Raw genomic sequence first — 20,682 nt, 5'->3', positions numbered from 1 at the left:
TGATAATTCTGAGATCCCTGCTTGACCTTTGAGGCTCCAGAAAGATCCTCACCTACCTGCTGATGCGGCAATATGAGATATGGATGTTCTTAAATCAGAGCCTAGAACTCTAGATAAATCTGTTTCTACCCCTACTTCTAAATAAAATCAATACAAAGAATTTCAAATTTACTGACTTGATAAAGGAACTGATTCTGCTCTCAAAACCAGAAAATACCAACTTAAGGTAGGAGAGCACTGGGGTATCATGCATGCTCCAGATGGAAAATGAAATGTGTTAATTTGCACTGCATTTTTTACATTGCAGCCCAGTCCTATTAGAAGCAATAAAAAGCACAAACCAAAAACATAAGGACGCAAACGGACTCTGAAAATGACATCTGGGAATTTCAAATCATTAAAAACTAATTTTTCCATGATGTAAGGGAGTAAGGAGTGAGCAAATGCCAGGGTGAGTTGCTAGAATAAGAGTACAGATAAAAGTAAACTTCTAGCTGAAAGCTACAAGGAACCCTGGAGAAGCAAATGGTTAAACATTCGGCTGCTAACGAAAAGTTTGGTGATTAGAACCCACTAGCACTTCCACAGGAGAAGGACCTGGCTATCTGCTCCTGTAAAGATTACAAGTAGTCTGTGACTTAAGACAGGGTTTTGTTCCAAAGACTCTGTCGAAAATTGGTTCTGATGTAATGTCGAATACCTCTTTTTTCTTTAGCTTTCATAGCCGGCAGTGTTGACAACAGTAAATCATAACACTGAACACCTGCAAGTGAACATCTGAGAATGATAACATCGGCGAATTACGTGCTGCAACACTGTATGTAGTACATATGATTAACGATAAGATGAACAACAACAAAAAAAAAAAGATGGTCATTAGAGCAGTTCGGTGTAACTTCAATATGTTGTAAGTTGGGGACTACCTGTACAGCCAAGAAACCCCTATGGGGCAGTTCTACCCTGTCACATGGGGTCGTAACGACTGGGAATGGACTCGATGCCACCCCAAAACAGGTGAAAGCTATAATTTTCAGCATGACACAGAACTGGCCACTATCCTTATCTTTCTTCCACCTAAATGTCCCCTGTACACCTGTTGGAATTTTTTTTCCGTGGGAACATATCACTGATTACAGTAAATACTGTTGGTCCTCCGCCAAAATTCCCTTTGCTAGGTTGGTGAACCCAACCTCACCTGCTGTACCGACTGCTCACAGCTTAACCCTTCTTTGTCTCTGGAGAACTGCTCTTGGCTCACCAAACACAACAAAGCCAAACCCATTGCTGTCGAGTCAATTCTGAATCATAGTGACCCTAGAGGACAGGGTAGAACTGTCCCACAGCATTTTCAAGGAGTGGCTGGTGGATTCAGACTGCAGACCTTTTTGATTAGCAGCTGAGCTCTTTACCACTGTACCACCAGGGTTCCTCTTGGCTCATAGGAGTGACCTTTTTCCACCTATAGCCTACAGCCAACGGCTGATTTAGATGGGGGAATGAAATCGTGGCCCTACTGGCTTAAGGCGGGAGAGCACTGGAGTCATGCATGGTCCAGAGCTCCCCGTGGGATCAGGCTGAGGCCAGATTTCAGCCGATCACACATCTTTGGTCAGTTTCCTCTCCTGCCTATCCTGCTTCTCTCACTTCCTTACAGGTTTCTCCTAAGAGTCTTCCTCACTAAATCACTCCCCAAGAATCTCCATCTCAGACTCTGCTCCTAAAGAACCCCAAGACACTGATCAATAATGGAAATCAACAGGAAAATCATTTCTTCTTTACAAAAGACAGGCAGCTTGTCTGAAAGTCATCTCCTTCATATAACAAGGGCTATCTCCAATGTAAGGAAGCCTGGTGGTGCAATGGTTAGGTGCTTGGCTACTAACTGAAAGGTTTACAGTCCGAACCCATCTAGGAGCTCCGCAAGAGAAAGACCTGGCGATCCGCTCCCTTAAAGATTACAGCCTAGAAGACCCTATGGGGCAGTTCTACTCTGTCACATGGGGTCGCTATGAGTCGAAATCAACTCAGCAACACCTAACAACAATAGCATCTGCAATGTGCAATAAGATTAAAAAAAAGTTCAGCAGTCTGAAGTCCATACAGCCAGGCACAGAGATTCTGTCTCGATGTGTTCAGCCTACAAAGACTGAAGTGTACATGCCCCATCTCTCTGACATGGGCAGCTCTGGCTTTCCACCTGGTAAAGCTGACTCACATTACTAAATAGCACTGTGAAACCCAGCAGAAAAATGGGCATATTTTCATTAGGGCTGTCTATGCCACCCACCCACTCACCCATTCCAATTTAAAACCTCTGCTGTTTTAGTTGAGAGAATGGAAGACGGCGGCAATCGGGATGAAATTCACAGGAACATTTAGTCTAAACACTTTGCAGCAAAAGACTAACAGGAAGATAACCAAGCTGTTGCCTGGTTTTCCTCAGTCTTGCTCCGTCTCAGAGGTGATTAACTCAGGAACTCGATGACTGCCTTTTAAAGCAACACAACAGACCCATTAGCACTTAATTGCATTAACAGCCTGTGTCTTCCAGCATAGGTCTTGATTCAGGGATGATGCAAGCCAGGAGCAGCCAGGACATTACTATTTCCATTTCTTATCAGATGGGAGTTCCCTCAGGTCAGAGACTATTTTCTCCCTAGAAGAAGGGGTGGGAAATTCCTACTTATGTGATTTTTAGGCAGATGGTACGGCTGATATATTTAGAGTTTCCAGAAATATCATTCCATTAATTACACTGTCAAGATCTTAACTACCAGCAGCCTGCTTTATTCTGGCCAGGGCCATTTTACATTCACTCTTAAGATTTTTCTCATATAGCTGGACAATGTAGCTAGAGGATGAAATCACTTGTTCAGTTATATTTTGGGGGATGAATAAACTGTTATTGTTGGAACTGAAAATTAATGATCTAGTGAATTACATGAGAATACAGAATACATATATGTTGTTGTTAGGTGCTGTCGAGTTGGCTCCAACTCAGAAACCCTATCTACAATAGAATGAAACAAAAAATTCTATATTGTCACTTGGTGTTTATTGTATACATATATAAAAACAATCTTTTGCACAGTAGTTAGTGTTGGATCCTAAAACTAACCATGTAAGCTGAAACCATACATGGTGATCTCAATAATCACTTAAAAAACTAGGATTGTTCCATGACCATTAAGTTTTTTTGTCAAAACATTAAAAACTGTTTTACTGTCAGTTCTAAATGCATGTTGTTGTCGTTAGGTACGGTTGAGTAAGTTCCAACTCATAGCAACCCTATGTATAATAGTATGAAACACTGCCTGGTCCTGGGCCATCCTCACAATCGTTGCTATATTTGAGCCCATTGTTGCAGCCACTGTATCGATCCATCTTGATGAGGGTCTTCTTTTTCGCTGACCCTCTACTTTACCAAGTACGGTGTCCTTCTCCAGGGACTGGTTCTTTCTGATAACAAGTTAAAGTACGGTAGACGAAGTCTTGCCCTCCTCACTTCTAAGGAACATTCTGGCTGTACTTCTTCCAAGACAGATTTGTTCTTTCTTTTGGCAGTCCATGGTATATTCGATATTCTTCACCAACTGCCTAATTCAAAGGCATCAATTCTTCTTCGGTCTTCCTTATTCATTGTCCAGCTTTCACATGCATATGAGACAAATGAAAAGGCCATGGCTCATGTGCCCCTTAGTCCTCAAAGTGACATCTTTGCTTTTTAACACTTTAAAGAGGTCTTTTGCAGTAGATATGCCTAGTGCAATACTGCTGCTTCCATGGGAGTTGATTGTGGATCTAAGTAAAATGAAATTCATGACAACTTCAATATTTTCTCCATTTATCATGATGTTGCTTATTGGTCCAGTTGTGAGGATTTTTGTTTTCTTATGTTGAGATGCAATCCATACTGAAGGCTGTGGTCTTTGATCCTTCATTAGTAAGTGTTTCAAGTCCTCTTCACTTTCAGCAAGCAAGGTTGTGTCATCTGCATATCACAGGTTGTTAATGAGTTTTCCTCCAGTCCTGATGCCACATTCTTCTTCATATAGTCTAGCTTCGTGGATTATTTGCTCAGGATAGAGACTGGATAAGAACAGTGAAAGGATGCAACCCTGACACACACTCTTCCTGACTTTAAACCATGCAGTATCCCTATGTTCTGTTCGAACGACTGCCCCTTGGTCTGTGTACCGGTTCCACATGAGCACAATTAAGTGTTCTGGAATTCCCCTTCTCTGCAATGTTATCCGTAATTTGTTATGATCCACCCAGTCGAATACCTTTGAATAGTCAATAAAATACAGGCAAACATCCTTCTGGTATAAATGTATAGGAAAATGAAAAAAAAAAAAAAGTAAAGCTAATGCTTATTTAACCAGTTGCTGCCAAGTTGCTTCTTACTCATGGTGACCCCATGTATGTCAGAGTAGAACTACGCTCCACAGGGTTTTCAGTGGCTGATTTTTTTGGAAGTAGATCTTCAGGCCTTTCTTCCAAGGTGCTGCTGGGTGGACTAGAACCTTTAACCTTTCTGTTAGCAGCTGAGCACATTAATCATTTGCTTTACCCAGGGACTCAACACCCAGTCATTTCTCCGGAGCCATTTTTAAGTCCATCTCCTTCATGCAGCCTCCTCGGACCATTTCACAAAGAATATTTTTTAATATTAAGTTTTCCTCTGAACAGGTTTTTTTTTTTTTTAAAGGAAAGCTGTTGTTTCATATTGTTTTAGCTCTTTTAAATGCTGGTTCTCAAAACTTGAAATTAAATATAATCTGTACAGTCTTGTCTCAGAGCTACTCCTATTAATCCACAAACTCAAAAGTTTTACAGTACAGGAAAAGACAACAGACATCAATTTAAGGTAAATCACAGCTGAATATATATGGGATCATACTTTATATCTTTACAAATACCAAGCGAATTCACTGATATTTGTGATATTATAAGACAGGCACAGTGTTAAGGATTTGCCATTCATTGTAACATTTTGCCAAACACCACTCATATGTCTCCACACTAGGGTTCATTATTAAGTGTTTATTTAAAAAAAATTCCAATTTGGGTTTGTTCCCCTGGACTTGATCTATGATAACCTTTTGAAAAGTTTTGAACATGAAGGCAATAAAAGACATTAGTGCTCCCAATAACTGTCATTACAAGTTATTATTACTTATAAGGATACACTGCATAGCACAATTTAAAGAGCCGTTTGTAATGGTTACCTGAAATTCCATCAAATAACAATAATATTCCAAAAATAAAATGTCACCAACTGCTCCTTGAAAAGAAACCCTACGGAGCAGTTCTACTCTGTCCTACAGGGTCATTATGAGTCGGAATCAACTCGATGGCAACTGGTTTTTTTTTTTTTTTCTTTTTTTAGGTTTACAGAGCAAATTAGTTTCCCAGTCAATAATTTATACACAAGTTGTTCCGTGACACTGGTTGCAGTCCCTGTAATGTATCAGTACTCTCCTCCATTACCATCCTGAGATCCCCATTTCCATTCGTCTGGTTTTCCTGCCTCTTCCTGCCTTTCCATCCTTGTTTTTGGGCATATGTTGTTCTTTTGGAAACCCTGGTGGTGTAGTGGTTAAGAGCTATGGCTGCTAAACAAAAGATCGGCAGTTCAAATCCACCAGGTGCTCCTTGGAATATGTATGGGGCAATTCTAAGCTGTCCCATAGGGTCGCTATGAGTCGGAATTGATGGCAATGGGTTTGAGTTTGCTTTTTGGGGTTGTTCTTTTGGTCTCATGTAGGTGGTTTGTCTAAGGAACACTTTCCTCATGTGCAGTATTGTTTACTTACAGCCTTGTCTATTATTCGGCTGAAAGGTGATCTCTGGGAATGGCTTTAGTTCTAAGTGAGAAGAGTGTCTAAGGGATACAGTCTCAGGGGTTACCCCAGTCTCTCTCAGACCAGTAAATCTGGTCTTTTTTTTATTAATTTGAATTTTGTTCTATGTTTTTTCTCCACTCTAATCAGGACCCCCAAATAAAACTTTTTATGGGCATTTGTTAAGTTCCATGGGAATACCTAATAATGATTTATCTACTGATAAATTGGGATAAGCAAAGGGAATAAGCAGATAATTTACAAGTGAGAACACAGAGTCTTTGGAAAAAATTTTAATAACACTAATAATGATGCAATGCCATTTTTCGTTTATCTAAACAGTAAAGATTTTAATGGTAATTCACGCTTAAAGTGATGAAAGAAGAGTAATTTGGAGAATAGAGACCATCTCTGTTCCTTAAAAGGTGAAGAGATGTGTGCTGGACAGCCTGCTTTTTGCCTCCCAGATCCAGTCTCTACTCTTTTCCACCCTGCCCTGTGCCTGGGATGTTGACCTTAACACAGTGTATCAGTGGGGCTCCCTGACCCCCTGGCTTTCAGACTGCTTTAGCCAGTGGGAGGCACCAACAGTAGATCAGGGGCTATACAAAATTACCCTTTTCTACAGCTATGGAGTGAGTCCCTCGGTGGTGCAAATGGTTAAGTGCGGGGCTACTAATCAAAACGTTGGTGGTTCAAACCCATCTAGAGGCACCTTGGAAAAAAAGCCTGGTGATTTTTTCCAAAGGGTCACAGACATGAAAATCCTATGGAGCACAGTCCTGCTCTGCAACACATGGGGTACCATAAGTTGGAATCGACTCGTTGGCAACTGGTTGGTTGGTGGCTTCTACAGCTATAAATCTTGCCAGTTTCAGGTAACTGCTCCTTCTCCTTGCCTTCGCAAGTCAGGGGGTGGTAGTGGCCTCCTGCTATTGTTAGCCCTGGTATCTCTCACTGGTTTCCTTTGTATTCGCCACACCTTAAAAATTATCCCTCATTAAATCGTTTCCATCCAATTCTTTTGAGTGTGCCACCATTTACTGCCAGAACTCTGAAATATAGAGTATATGTCCAAGTCCATTAGGACTTTAACCAAGTGGGGATATTTTTCATCCCAATCAACTCCTCCCATTTTCCTCCTATAGTGAATGTCTTTAATTTTTGCATCCCCAGCATCCACTCACCGTTCTCCTAGCATGGCATCCTAATCCTCCACTAGAGAAGCACCCTTCCTCATCTCACAGGGCACATGCCTTCGTTGACACTAATCTCAGCCCCAACCCAGGGCTGGAGATATAATCCAAGTCAATCCAATTAAACTTAATCTCAGGACTTCTGTTGGAACTACCGGGGCAAAAAGGCATTTAGTCACTGAGATAGCCATAAGAAAAAAACTCATGTTTGGAACTATCAGGCCAAGAACAGAGGGCTTGACTGAGAATAAAACCACTGAAGAGGACAGGGAAGCAAAGAGATGAAGAGTAAGGTCTACTAATGTTATCTGAATTCCTGGATGCAGCCATGCCTGACATTTATCAGTGGCCATTTTAGTTATCTGAAATGGTCCATCCCCCTTTTTGCTCAAGCTAAATTGGGTTGAGCTTTCTGTCACTTGCAGCTGAAAGATTCCTAATAGGCCTTCTCCTAATAAAAATACCTACATTTGCAGGGAGTAAAAAGTGGAGCGTGTTAAAGACTATAACTTGTTTGTGTGTGTGTGTGTGTGTCTGTGTGCTTTAGGTAAAAGTTTACAGAGCAAATTAGTTTTTCATTCAACAATTTACAGACAAATTGTTTTTGTGACCCTTGGTTGCAATTTGTGCGTTGTGCCAACTGTCTCCCCTTCTCCAACCTGGGTTCCTCATTTCCGTTTGCCCTGTTTTCCTGTCCCTTCCTGTCTGCTCCTCTTTGCTTTTGGGAAGGTGTTGCCCATTTGGTCCCATTTACATGACTGAGCTAAGAAACATGTTCTTCCGTGTTTTATTGTTTGTTTTATAGACCTATGTAATCTTTGGCTGAAGGGTGAAATTCGAGAATGACTTGACTCTGAGTTAAAAGGGTGTCTGGGGGCCATAGACTCAGGGTTCCTCCAGTCTCTGTCAGACCAGTAAGTCTGGCCTTTTTCTGTGAATTTGAATTTTTTTCCACCTTTTTATCTCGCTCTGTTTGGGACCTTCTATTATGATCCCTCTCAGAGTGGTCAGTGGTGATAGCCAGGCACCATTTAGTTGTTCTGGGCTCAGGCTGGTGGAGGCTGTGATACTTGTGATCCATCAGTCCTTTGGACTAACATGTTCCATGTGTCTTTGGTTTTCTTCATTCTCCTTTGCTCTGAACAGAAGACAGTAACTTTTAAAATTAACGTCAATCATCCAGATTTAGTGTTGTTTTCATCAAGAACCCAAACACAGAAGGTCAAGAGAGGCAAGCTGTGGCTTGTTTTTATTACGACTTTGGTGCTTCTACCACCTGCTCTGTCCCTTCAGTTCTCTGAAATCTGTGAGAGATGGAACAGTACCCAGCCAAACAACCCATTTTGTGTTGAACTTTGTGGCTGAGACTCATGCCTGAACTACTGCAAACAAAGAACAATGGTGGAAAACAGCCGAATTCAAGTATTTTCAAGTACTGTTTGACTGGGCCTTCTCAGATGACAAGGTTCATTGGCAAGAAAGCTATTATTGTGACTATCAATATTCCCATTTACCACCTATTAGAATGAGAGTCACTGGGAAGTCAGGCTGTCCCCAAAGCCCAGTGTTGCTGAGCTCTCAAGGTCAAGTTCAAGGAACAGCAATCAGGTGTGAGGACAAGGGCAAAGGTTCAATCCTTTGAAATGAAGAGAGGGATTAACTCCCAGGAGAGGGCTGCAAAGTGAGTTTTACTATCTTCAACAGATCACATATCTTGGGAAAAAAAAGTCAGAGTGACAGTGTTAATTTGACTCACACCAGCTGTCCTCCCTGAGGACAGCGATGAAATCCTTATTCATCTTCACACACTCCACTCTACTCCTGTCTAGCACTGTGCCTCACACAAAGTAGGTGCTCGTAAATGATGACTTTTGGGGACTGCTGCTTAAGAATACAGTTAATATATGAAAATATAGTAGATGCTCAAGAAATCCTAACTGTTGCTGGTATTATTTGTAAATGGGTAATTCGATCATCCCTAAAGTATCCGTGTTCATCAAAACCCACACAAACCCCCTTTTAAAGGAACAATTTCAATGTCCTTGCTTCCCAAGACAACAGCTCAGTTGTGTGTTTGTTATTTTTCCTGCCCTTCGTGTGAGAATCAAACTCTTCACCCACTCACTCACGTGTTCAGCCATTCAACAATTAGTGAACGCCTGCACTTCGCAACGTCTTTGGCTGTATGTGGGGAGTCCAAGCTGCTTAAGACAAATGTATAATGCAAAGGCATGCGGCCTGTTGGAGATGGACGAGAACGCCAAATAGACCGAATGAGACAATCAGCCCATGGAATGGAGACAAATGACTGCAGTGGCTGCAACAAGCGCTGGGAGATCCCGGAGGGAAAAAATGACTATTTCAGAGGGAGGAATTTTCTTACTTTTTCTGCAAGCCAGCCAAGATGCCTGATCTCTCGGCTCCCAGCAATGCCTGTTTTCCCCAGTTGCTCTCTGACCTCAGCAATCACTCGGGTCAGCAGGTCGCTGACGTTGGAATGGATGGCACTGAACCAGGCCTGGGCAGTGGCTGAGTCCTTGCTTCTTAGGATCACCGTATGCTTAGCATCTGCAGAGTGGATTTCAAGCTGCCTGCAGAAGTAAAGAGAGAAGGGTTAGAAGGTTCCCTGGGCCACAAAGATAAACTAATTCTTTATTCTTTGTTTTAAGCTTTGCCAGTTTCACATGGCTTAGCTTAATGGTCCCATCATTCATTCATTCACAAATATTTATTGAGTGTCCCTGAAGTACTCAGACATTGGTCTAAGCACTGGGGATATAGCTGTGAATAAGACAGAAAAGCGCCTGTTTTCAGGGACCACATAGTCTAGGGAGAAAAGGAAAATAAGCAAGGGAATGAACAAATGTAGATATAATTTCAGAGGGTTACAATCCTATGAAGAAAAATGAAGCAAGCAAGGGATTGAGGGGAAGGTGGACAGATGAGAGGGAGTAGCATAGTCAGGAAGACCTTACGGAGGAAGTGACCTTTAAGCAGAGCACAGGACGAATGACACGAAGGACTGAACCATGCAAGATCTCAAAGGGCATCACAGGCAGACAGAGCAGAGCACGTAAAACCCTTGTTGTTGTTTTTCCTGCTGTAAGGTGCCCTCGGGTCGATTCTGACTTAATGGTGACTCCATGTAACAGAGTAGAACCGCTCCAGCGGTTTTCTAGACTGTGTTCTTTACAGAAGCAGATTGCTGGGTTTTTCTCCCACAGAGTCACTGGGTGGGTTTGAACTGCTAATAGCAGCCATACACTTAACCATCGCACCACCATGTCTACACGGAAAAGTTTTAAGGCAGGAGAAAGCTTGGTGGGTCTGGCGATAAGCGAGAGGACCCATGTGACTGGACCGTGATATCTAAGGGGAAGAGAGTGACACAGGACAAAGCTGGAGAGATGGCAGAGGCCAGGTCAAGAAGAGCTTGAAAGCTGTGGGGAAGGGTTTGGAGAGTGAGTCCTACCTCATTAACATAACTGCCTCCAATCCTGCCTTGTTACCATCATAGAGAAGCACTGGACGCATATCATAGAGGTAGGGTTTACAGCACATAGGAAAATCACGTCAGATGACAAAATAGCAGACAATCAAACAATACAAGGCATCATGGCCTAGCCAAGTTGACACACATTTTTGGGAGATACAATTCAATCTATAACATTGCAACTAACAACAGCAATTCTATGACTGATATTATCAACCGTAGTTACAGAGGAAAAACTGAAGTTTAAAGGGAGAGAGAGAGAAGTAATTTGCCCAAGGGCACATGGCTGGTGATACCAAAAAATCCACTGCTGTAGAGTCCATTCCAACTCCTAGCGACCCTGTAGGACAGAGCAGAACTGCCCCATAGGATTTTCAAGGCTGTAATCTTTTAATCTTTTACAGAACAGACTGCCACATCTTTCTCCCGAGAACTGGCTGGTGGATTCAAACCTCTGACCTTTTGGTTAGCAGCTGAGAGCTTTAACTACTGCGCTACTAGGGCTCCTATGGTTGGTGATGCTGGGATTCAAACGGTTACCCACCAAAAACCAAACCCACTGCCGTCGAGCTGATTCCGACTCATAGCAACCCTATAGGACAGGGTAGAACTGCCCTCTGGAGTTTCCAAGGAGCGTCTGGTGGATTCGAACTGCCGACCTCTTGGTTAGCAGCCATAGCACTTAACCACTACACCTCCGGGGTTACCATCAAACCAGGATGGTTAGGTTCAAAAGTCCATGAATTTAAGCGCTGCATTACAATGTCTCTCCACCAGACTGGACAAAAAAATCTGACTACCACAACATCCAATAAGATGAAGCTATCTGGCATGGGATCTGATCATCACCAAATATGCCCAATGGTGCTCTACTTAGCTACTTAGTTCCAAAATAACAATTTTGCAGACCACCTGAACGTTAGCACCCACAATGCAATCTGGCCTCATTAACCCTTGAGACCAAACTTTTAGAGTGAGTAGACCTTTTTACTCATAAACCTAAACGGTAGGAAAGGAAGGATTTCGAAAAGAGGGAAGTCTCTGGAGGTGTTTTAGCAATAATTAGCATTCCCTTTAAGAAATTTGCAAAACAAGACTTCTCACTAAGCCTCCAGAGGTTTTATGTGATGAAACAGGGAATTTTTTGAAGTCACTTGTCCTCACCCAGAAGAAAACATCTCAGGCTTTTTAGGCACTTCTCAAAGAAATGGGCAGTAAATCTAGGGGGAGTGTTCCTTCCTTCCCGAGGTTCTTACTCTTCTGTAAAGTTTAATACTAGAAAACAAACGAAGATTCTCCAAAAGCACTAAAAAGAGCTCAAACCCCGCTTTTCAAATTATCCTACCAATATCTATTGTTCTAGGAATTTAAAACACTTAAATATTTCATTTATGGTATTTTCCTTTGAAGACCTGGAATTGTTTCTAAAGAGATGACAACTTGGGAAGCAGTCATTCCCCAGGTATCACAAAAAAATTGACTCCAGCAGAAAAAAAAGAAAGAAAAACAGACTCTTTTCTTTGTTGGGCTGCCAGCATGCTGCTTGGACAAAGAGACTTGTGAACAGAGGTTCAGGCTATTAGTGATGGGGAGGCCGGCTCTCCCAATTTTTGACAATATTTACTATTAATTTTTAAGTAAGCTTTTTATTTAAATATAACACAGGGACAGAAAAGTGCCCAGCTTACATGCTTTTTTACAAAGATAAAAATTACTTGTGTAATCACCACTCAGATCAAGAAATTGACTATTACAAGTGAGAAGCTGTTTTAATTCTCCTGTAGTCCAGACTTCTGGGTCCATGGAGTTGAAGCGACCCACTCACGACATTTGCCCTTAAGTGTCCTTTTGAACCTTAAGCCTTGAAATTAGTAAATCACCTTTGAGTCAAACAATGGTCTAGATAAACTAGTAATACCATTTTGCCTTGAGCATTGTGCTCTTTTGAAGAATTCAGCCAGTTTTGGAAAACAGAGACTCCAAAGGTCAGACTGGGAGTTATGTTATAGGGTAAATCAGTAATTATTTTACTTGTTCTTCAAGACAATACTGTATGAAATTCTTGCTGACCACAAACAGTTTTATCAGTTACATCCATGGCAATGCCGGTAAGATTTGATATAAGAATTTTGGAAGTTCTTCTTATCTTCAGAACATTTTTGACTCTCTGAAATGTTACTCTGATTTGCAAATCGTATATTAAATAAGGAAACCCTGGTGGCATAGTGGTTAAGACCTACGTCTGCTAACCAATAGGTCAGCAGTTCAAATCCACAAGGTGCTCCTTGGAAATTTCATAGGTCAATTTTACTCTGTCCTATAGGGTCACTAGGAGTCAAAATTGACTCAACGACAATGGGTTTAATGGGTTTTATATTAAATAAATTTCAATCAATTTCTATTATTGTCTTAATATGACTGCAGAGGTATAACTAGGATATGGCAGGTATTGCTCTGGGTGCTGTGGTGCCACCGAGCAGTTTCTATTAACCTGGTATGGCCTGTGGCATTATCTATGGAAAATTGTGCCTATAGCAAGCACTGAAATTGCGCCCCTGTTCAAACACCTGACGTCTCTCCTTCAGATAATTTTACCATAATATCATCTCAAAAATACAAGTCAAGCTCGGTAATCTTTTAGTTAACATATTAGCATGCCTGAGGAAGGAAGCCCCGATAGCGCGATGGTTAAAAGTGCTCAGCTGCTAACCAAAAGGGGCAGTTCTACTCTGTCCTATAGGGTCTCTATGAGTCAGAATTGACTTGATGGTAGTGTGTTTGGTTTTCTGGTTGGTACCTAGGGAAGGTCGTTGGGCTATACTGGGTTAATAGAAACTGGTCAGGGGCGCCATGTGCCCAGAGGCAGTGTAGTGCCCTAGATATGCCAACGATTTACACAAGCATCCCAGAAGCCCCTCTTGTACACCCTCTCCAGTTACTACCTCCCAAAATGACCATTATTAGGATTTCTACTCCCATGAATTATTCTCGCCTAAAATTTTTTTTTAATTTTTTTATGGAAAAATAGAAAACCCTGGTGGCTTGGTAGTTAAGAGCTATGGTTGCTAAACAAAGGGTCAGCAGTTCGAATCTGCCAGGTGCTCCTTGGAAACTCTATGGGGCAGTTCTACTCTGCCCTATAGAGTCGCTATGAGTAGGAATCAACTCAACGGCATGGGTTTGGTTTTGGTTTTTTTATGGCAAAATAGGTAAGGTTTTTGTTTGTTTTTTGCCTCTTGTTGCCTGGGGTATAGGGCATATTTTGGATTATTTCTAAGGCAAAGTTTAAATACCAGGTCCTGAATACACTCAAAGGCATTTGAACAGACAGGCCTGGCAATCTGCTTTTAAAAGGTCACAGCTTTGAAAACCCTATGGAGTGGTTCTACACTGCACACATGGTGTCTCCATGAGTCAGAACTGACTCAATGGCAAATAACAATAAGATACTTCATAGCAATGGTTCGCAAAGTGAGGCCCCAGACCAGCATCACCCGGAAACTTGTTAGAAAATGCAAATTCTCTGCTCTCACTGGCCCACTCCTCCAAAAAAAAACCGCACCAGTTGCCATGGAGTTGATTCCAACCCCTGTTAACGCCCTGTGTTTCAGGGTAGAACTGTACTCCATAGGGTAGTCAACGGCTGTGATCTTCCCCGCCAGGCCTCTCCAGTTAGTAGCCCAGAACAGAGGGATTTCATCATCCAGGAACTTGTGTTCTCACCCCAGGCCAAGTGAATTAGGAATTCTGGGGTGGGGCCCAACAATAGCCCTGCAGGTAAATCTGATGCAAATCAAGTTCGAGAAGTGTTGCCTAAAAATTCTCAAGAAAAAACACTGAGCTTGGAGGTTTGCCAGGCTCCCCAAGGGCCGAAGTAGACCTGCTGAAAGCTGCATTGAGCTTGGCCTCCCCACTCCCTACATCAGTTCTCAAAGAAAGGGCCGAGAGCACAGAGAAGAGAGACCTGTTGCTTTTTGCATTTGTAGTGTAAGAAAAAAAAAAAAAGGGCAGCAGAGAATCTCAACCAAAAGCATTCTTCAGGAACCCTTGAATAGGTTTTTGTTTTTTTTAATCATTAAATTAAATACAGGTGCTGGACCCCGTTCCCGACCTATTGAGTAAGAATCTCTAGGGGTTAAGCCCTGGGTATATGCTTTAAATGTTCCACAAATTATACAGATTAAGGACCATGGCAAACGTCTCTGAGCCCCAGCCTGAGCTCCCTAAAGAGCAGAGCCTCTAGGTGACTATCACTAGAAAGACAATACGAGTTTCTGGAGAGCGTTTTAGTTATCTACTGCTACTTAAGAAATTGTCTCAAAATTAAGTGTCATAAAACATCAAGCATTTATTATCTCACAATTTCTGTGTGTCAGGAATTTGGGAATGCTTTAGCTGGGTAGTTCTGGCTCAGGGTCTCTTGTGAGGATGTCAGCAGGGGCTGTGGTTATCAGAAAGCTTAATGGGCTGAGGATCCACTTTTAAGATGGCGACTCTCATGGCTGTGGACAGGAAGCCTCAGTTCCTAGCCACCTGGGACTCTCCAGAGGCTGTATGAGTACCCTCAGGACATGGAAGTTAGCTTCCCTCAGAACAAGCAGGAACCACTATAGTTTTTATGACCTGTCTCTGAAGTTACACAAGATCACTTAGATCAATTATTTGTTCTACGTTTTCTCCTGCTCTGTCTGGGACCCTCTTATTGGTCCAGGTCAGAGCTGTCTGTGATGGTAGCAGGGCACCATCTGGTTCTTCTGGGCTCAGGCTGGTGAAGGCTGTGGTTCATGTGCTCCATTAGTCCTCTGGACTAATATTTTCTTTGTGTCTTTGGTTTTCTTCATTCTCCTTTGCTCCAAATGTGATGCAGCCAATAGATGTCTTAGATGGCTGCCTGCAAACTTTAAGACCCTGACGCTACTCACCAGTAGGATGTAGAACATTTTTTTAATGAACTTTATTATGTCAATTGACTTAGATGACCCCCAAGACCATGGTCCCCTGCCCTCTGCCCCAGTAAATATGTCCCTCAAGGTGTTTAAACGTGTCTAGGAAGCTTCTATGACTTTGCCTTGGTCAAGCTGTGCTGACTTCCCCTATATTGTGCATTGTCTTTCCCTTCACCAAAGTTAACACTTGTCTGTTATCTAGTTAGTGATTTCCCCTCCCCATCTCTCCTCTCCCAAGTAACCATCAAAGATTGTCTTTTTCTGTGTGTAAACCTTTTCTTGGGTTTTTATATTAGTGGTCTTATATAACATTTGTCCTTTTGTGATTGACTTATTTCACTTAGCATGTCCTCCAGATTCATTCATGTTTGAGGTGTCCTGCAGAGTCATCATTGTTCTTTATTGTTGCATAGTATTCCATTGTGTGTATGTACCATAATTTGTTTATCCATTCTTCTGTTGATGGGCACTTAGGTTGTTTCCATCTTTTTGCTATTGTGAATAATGCTGCAGTGAAGATGGGTGTGCATATGTCTATTCGTGTGATGGTTCTTATGTCTCTGGGATATAGTCCTAGGAGTGGGATTGCTGGAACCTATGGTATTTCTATTTCTAGCTTTTTAAGGAGGTTCCATATCATTTTCCATGATGGTTGTACCATTTTACAATCCCACCAGCAATGTGTAAGAGTTCCAATCTCCCCGCAACCTCTCCAACATTTATTTTCTGATTAGTGACAGTAATGCCTGGGTGAGATGGTATCTCACTGTAATTTTGATTTGCATTTCTCTAGTGGCTAATGATCATGAGCGTTTGCTCATGAATGTCTGTTAGCTGCCTGAATGTCTTCTTTGGGAAGTGTTTGTTTATATCCTTTGTCCATTTTTTTTAAATTGGGTTGTCTTTTTGTTGTTGAGCTGTTAAAGTAGTCTATAGATTCTAGAGCTATGTCAGATACCTATAAGTATTCTATAGATTTTAGAGATTAGTCGGATATGTCATAGCCAAAAAGTTTTCCCAGTCTGTAGGTTCTTTTTTTATCTTTTGGTAAAGTCTTTCAATGAGCAAAATTGTTTAATTTTTAGGAGCTCCCAGTTATCTAGTTTATCTTCTGGTGTTTGTGCATTATTAGTTACGGTTTGTATTCTCTTTATGCCATATATTATGGCCTATTTTTTCTTCCATGATCTTTATCTTTGTAGGTTTTATACTTAGGTCTTTGATTCACTTTGCATTAGATTTTGTGTATGGTGTGAGGTATGGGTCCTGTTTCATTTTTTTACAGATGGACATCCAGTTTTGCCAGCACCATTTGTTAAAAAGACTGTCTCTTTCCCTCATTTCATGGACTTTGGTCCTTTGTCAAAGATCAGCTGACCATAGGTGGATGGATTTATGTCTGGGTTCTTGATTCTGTTCCATTGGTCTGTGTGTCTGTCATTGTGCCAGTACCAGGCTGTTTTGACTACTATCGCTACATAGTAGGTTCTGGGATCAGCTAGTGTGAAGTCTCCTACTTTGTTCTTTTTCTTTAATAATGCGTTGCTTATCTGGGGCCTCTTTCCTTTCCGTATAAAGTTAGTGATTCATTTTTCTGTCTCATTAAAGAATGGGGTTGGTATTAGGATCAGGACTGCCTTATATTTGTAGATCACTTTGGGTAGGATTTTCACAATGTTGAGTTTTCCTATCTGTGAGCATGGTATGTTTTTCTATTTATGTAGACCTCTTTGGTTCCTTGTAATAGCATTTTGTAGTTTTCTTTGTATAGGTCTTTTACATCCCTGGCTAGACTTATTCCTGAGTACTTTATCTTCTTTGTATTGTTTTCCTGATTTCCTTTTTGAAGTTCTCTTTGTTGGTACATAAGAATCCAACAGTTTTTTGTTGTTGTTGGTGGTGGTGGTTAAGAATCCAACTGATTTTTGTATGTTGATCTTACATCCTGCTACTCAGCTGAAGCTTTCTATTAGTTCCAGTAGTTTTCTTGTGGAATTTCTGGGGTTCTCTATACATAGAATTATGTCATATGCGACTAGGCATAGTTTTACTTCTTCCTTTCCAATTTGGACGCCCTTTTTTCTTTTTCTTGCCTTATTGCTCTAGCAAGAACTTCCAGCACAATGTTAAATAGGAGTGGTGATAAAGGGGATCCTTGTCTTGTTTCCTTTCTCAAGGGAAATGCTTTCAGCCCCTCTTGATTGAGAATGATGCTGGCTGTTGGTATTGTATAAAAAAAAAAAAAATTGATGCACTTTATTATGTTAAGGAATTTCCCTTCTATTCCTGTTTTACTGAGAGTTTTTATCAAGAATGGGTGTTGGACAGTATTTCCAGTTTTGAGGGCTGTTAACTAGTAGCCTATGGGGAGCTTGCAGATTTGGGTGTAGAGGGAGAAGACCATTTCTTCTGACTAAGGTGTAGCTTTAGTTACAAGAAGAGACAGACAGTGGACTCAAGATAGGGATCAGATGATAACAGAAGCAATGAGAAAAACACCAACCATGAGTAGATAGAAGACTTCATTGACAGGATATGGGGACAGCATGAAACCACCATAAATGATGATGAGATAAAGACTCCTGGCTGGCCATTGCAAGCGTTTGGCACAGGGAAGATGCCAATTATTTGTGGAATGAATAAATGAAAGAATTCAGCAATCTAGATTACCTTTTCCCCCATGCCTCCAACAAAACCCAAAGGGGAAGAAAGAAGAGGTCTATGAACCTCCTCTATTAATGATAATGTGCCCTATTTTTTTGCCCTATTATCTAAGCAAATAATGAGAACCTCGTAGCACTGAAGTCCTGAAAACCTAGTTACACTACACTGTAAAAAAAAGAGACAGGGCATACATATCAAAACAAAAAATCCTAGTCAATCTCTTTGGTTACCAAATGGAGTTAAAAATACTGTTATTTCTTCACACGTGCACACAAAGACATGACGTCCAATTGGCAAGTATTCCAGAATACTTATCACATGTCTAGCATGGTATTGGGTACAGAAGGGACAAGTGGAGTACATGGTCCCTGTCCTCAAGAAGTTCACCACGTGTAGTGGGTTGAATAGTGTTCCTCTAAATTCCATATCCTCCCAGAACCTCAGAATGTCAGCTTATTTGGAAATAAGATCTTTGCAGATGTGATTAAGGTAAGAATTGAGATAAAACGATATCGGATTAGAGTAGGCCCTAATTCCAATAAAAGTGTCCTCATAAGTGACAAAAAACAACACACAGGCGTTGTGAAGATGGAGACAGAGACTGGAGTGATATGACTATAAACCAAAGAATGCCAAGGATTGCCAACCACCACCAAAAGCTAGCAGAGAGGCATGGGATGGTTTCTCCCTCAAAGCCTCCAGAGGGAACCAACCCTGCTGACACCTTGATTTCAGATTTCTGGCTTCAGAGCTGTGGGAGAATAAACTTCTGTTGTTTTAAGCCACCTAGTTTGTGGTACTTTGTCGTGGTCACTCTAAGAAACTAATATACCATGTAAATATCTTCTTGTGCATAGCTGAATGGGGACCACATTAATGTTTAAAATATGCAGAGGCTTAAAGTAACTTGTAAAATGCAGATCACTTAGAACATGGCATTCATGCTTCCATTTCAACACATTTAGAGTTAAGGAGTCTTCACCTTGGCAAAAAAAAAAATCTTACTCCCACCAAACATAATTCCATAGTCCAGAAAGAAAAATGAAATCCTTATGAAATAAGATGACAAATACAAAGCACCTTGAAGCCTGCTGGCCCATAGCAGGCCTACACTCGACTTCCTGCTTGGGGTAAGGAAAATCTAGACAATTTCCTTGCTAGCTGAGGAGACCTACATTTCTGGAACAGGTGAAGAGGAGGGAGGAGAGGAGCAAATGAGCAATAAAGTCAGGATGGCTGATTGGAGCTGTTTTCAGCTGCCCAGTCTTTTATAACTCCTATTTTGTTCCCCAGTTGAACTGACCACTGCTTGATGAATTGTGTTTATCTGTAGTTCAGCGATAAAGTTCTCTTTTAATTCCCCGCCGAACAGAAATATTTAGGGCAATGCCACAGCTGTGTTTATTCTCACACTCCACCACAGTTATGTAAATACTGCCTATGGAACTATTTCTGATAAAGGCCCATACCAACCCCAAGGAATTAGATGCTCATTCTAGATGTCTGCCAAGATGAGCAGTTTCAATCCAGCTTGGCACAGCATATGAATGATATCACAGCTTCTCAGAGATCATTTGGCGAACCTCACAATAAAAGAGTAATTTTCTTCCCCTCTCGCTCTCTCAAAGGCATCCAGTGAGCCAAGTAATATTTCCCAGCATTCTCCACATCTCCTGTTTAGAAGGCACGAGGCTGACACATAAAACTTGAAGTCTCCTAACACAAAATTAGTAACTAAAACAAATCCTGCAACGTGGCAACAAAGGTTTCAAGTGACCTTTCCCTTGCAAAGCGAAGCTGGAGAAAGCAGACATAAAGGTAGTCAAGAGGATGGGCCCTGCTGCCTTATAGCAACTGGAGGGGAAAAAAAAAAAAGGAATAAAAATCACATGGTCATTTCTGGTGCTTCCCGTTATATAAATCTGGGATTCCTATGCCTGATAAAAAATAGTCCTCAACAAAAAATATACGGGAGTTATGGACTGAATTGTTGTTGTTGCCATTAGGTGCCATCAAGCCAGTTTCGACTCATAGTGACCCTATGTACCACACAACGAAACACTGCCCGGTCTTACACCATGATCACAGTCGTTGTTATGCTTGAGCCACTGTTGCAGCCACTGTGTCAGTCCATCTCGTTGAGGGTCTTCCTCTTTTCCACTGACCCTGTATTTTACCAAGCATGATGTCCTTCTCCATGGACTGATCCCTCCTGACAACATGTCCAAAGTATGTAAGACACAGTCTTGCCATCCTTGCTTCTAAGAAGCATTCTGGTTGTACTTGACTGAATTGTGGCCCCCTAAAATATGCGCTGTAATCCTAACCCCTGTACCTGTGGATACAATGTAATGCAATCTAATATTATGTTAATGAGGTCATACCAGTGTAGGGTGCGTCTTAACCCTCGTCACTTCTGAGTTATAAAAAAAAAGCAGATGAGACACAGAGACAAGCAAGCACAAATGTTGGGAAGATGGATGTCAAGTGAAGATCGCCAAGGCACTGAGGAATGCCAGGGCTACACAAGCTGAAAC

General features: G+C 41.5%; 1 protein-coding gene across 2 annotated transcripts in view; it reads right to left on the bottom strand.

Annotated features, from left to right (window-relative positions):
* The window catches only part of SNTB1 (syntrophin beta 1), a 260,706-nt gene that overhangs the window by 101,087 nt on the left and 138,937 nt on the right, over positions 1 to 20,682 (bottom strand). For both annotated transcript variants that reach the window (XM_049854432.1, XM_049854431.1), the window contains one exon: positions 9,426 to 9,633. In XM_049854432.1, coding sequence (XP_049710389.1) covers positions 9,426 to 9,633 — 208 coding nt within the window. The remainder of the gene's footprint in view (positions 1 to 9,425; positions 9,634 to 20,682) is intronic.

The sequence above is a fragment of the Elephas maximus genome, chromosome 15, assembly GCF_024166365.1.
Source record: "Elephas maximus indicus isolate mEleMax1 chromosome 15, mEleMax1 primary haplotype, whole genome shotgun sequence".
Classification (NCBI taxonomy): Eukaryota; Metazoa; Chordata; class Mammalia; order Proboscidea; family Elephantidae; genus Elephas; species Elephas maximus.
Note: the sequence above shows the minus strand (reverse complement) of the source record. Positions and strands in the feature narration are given on the sequence as shown.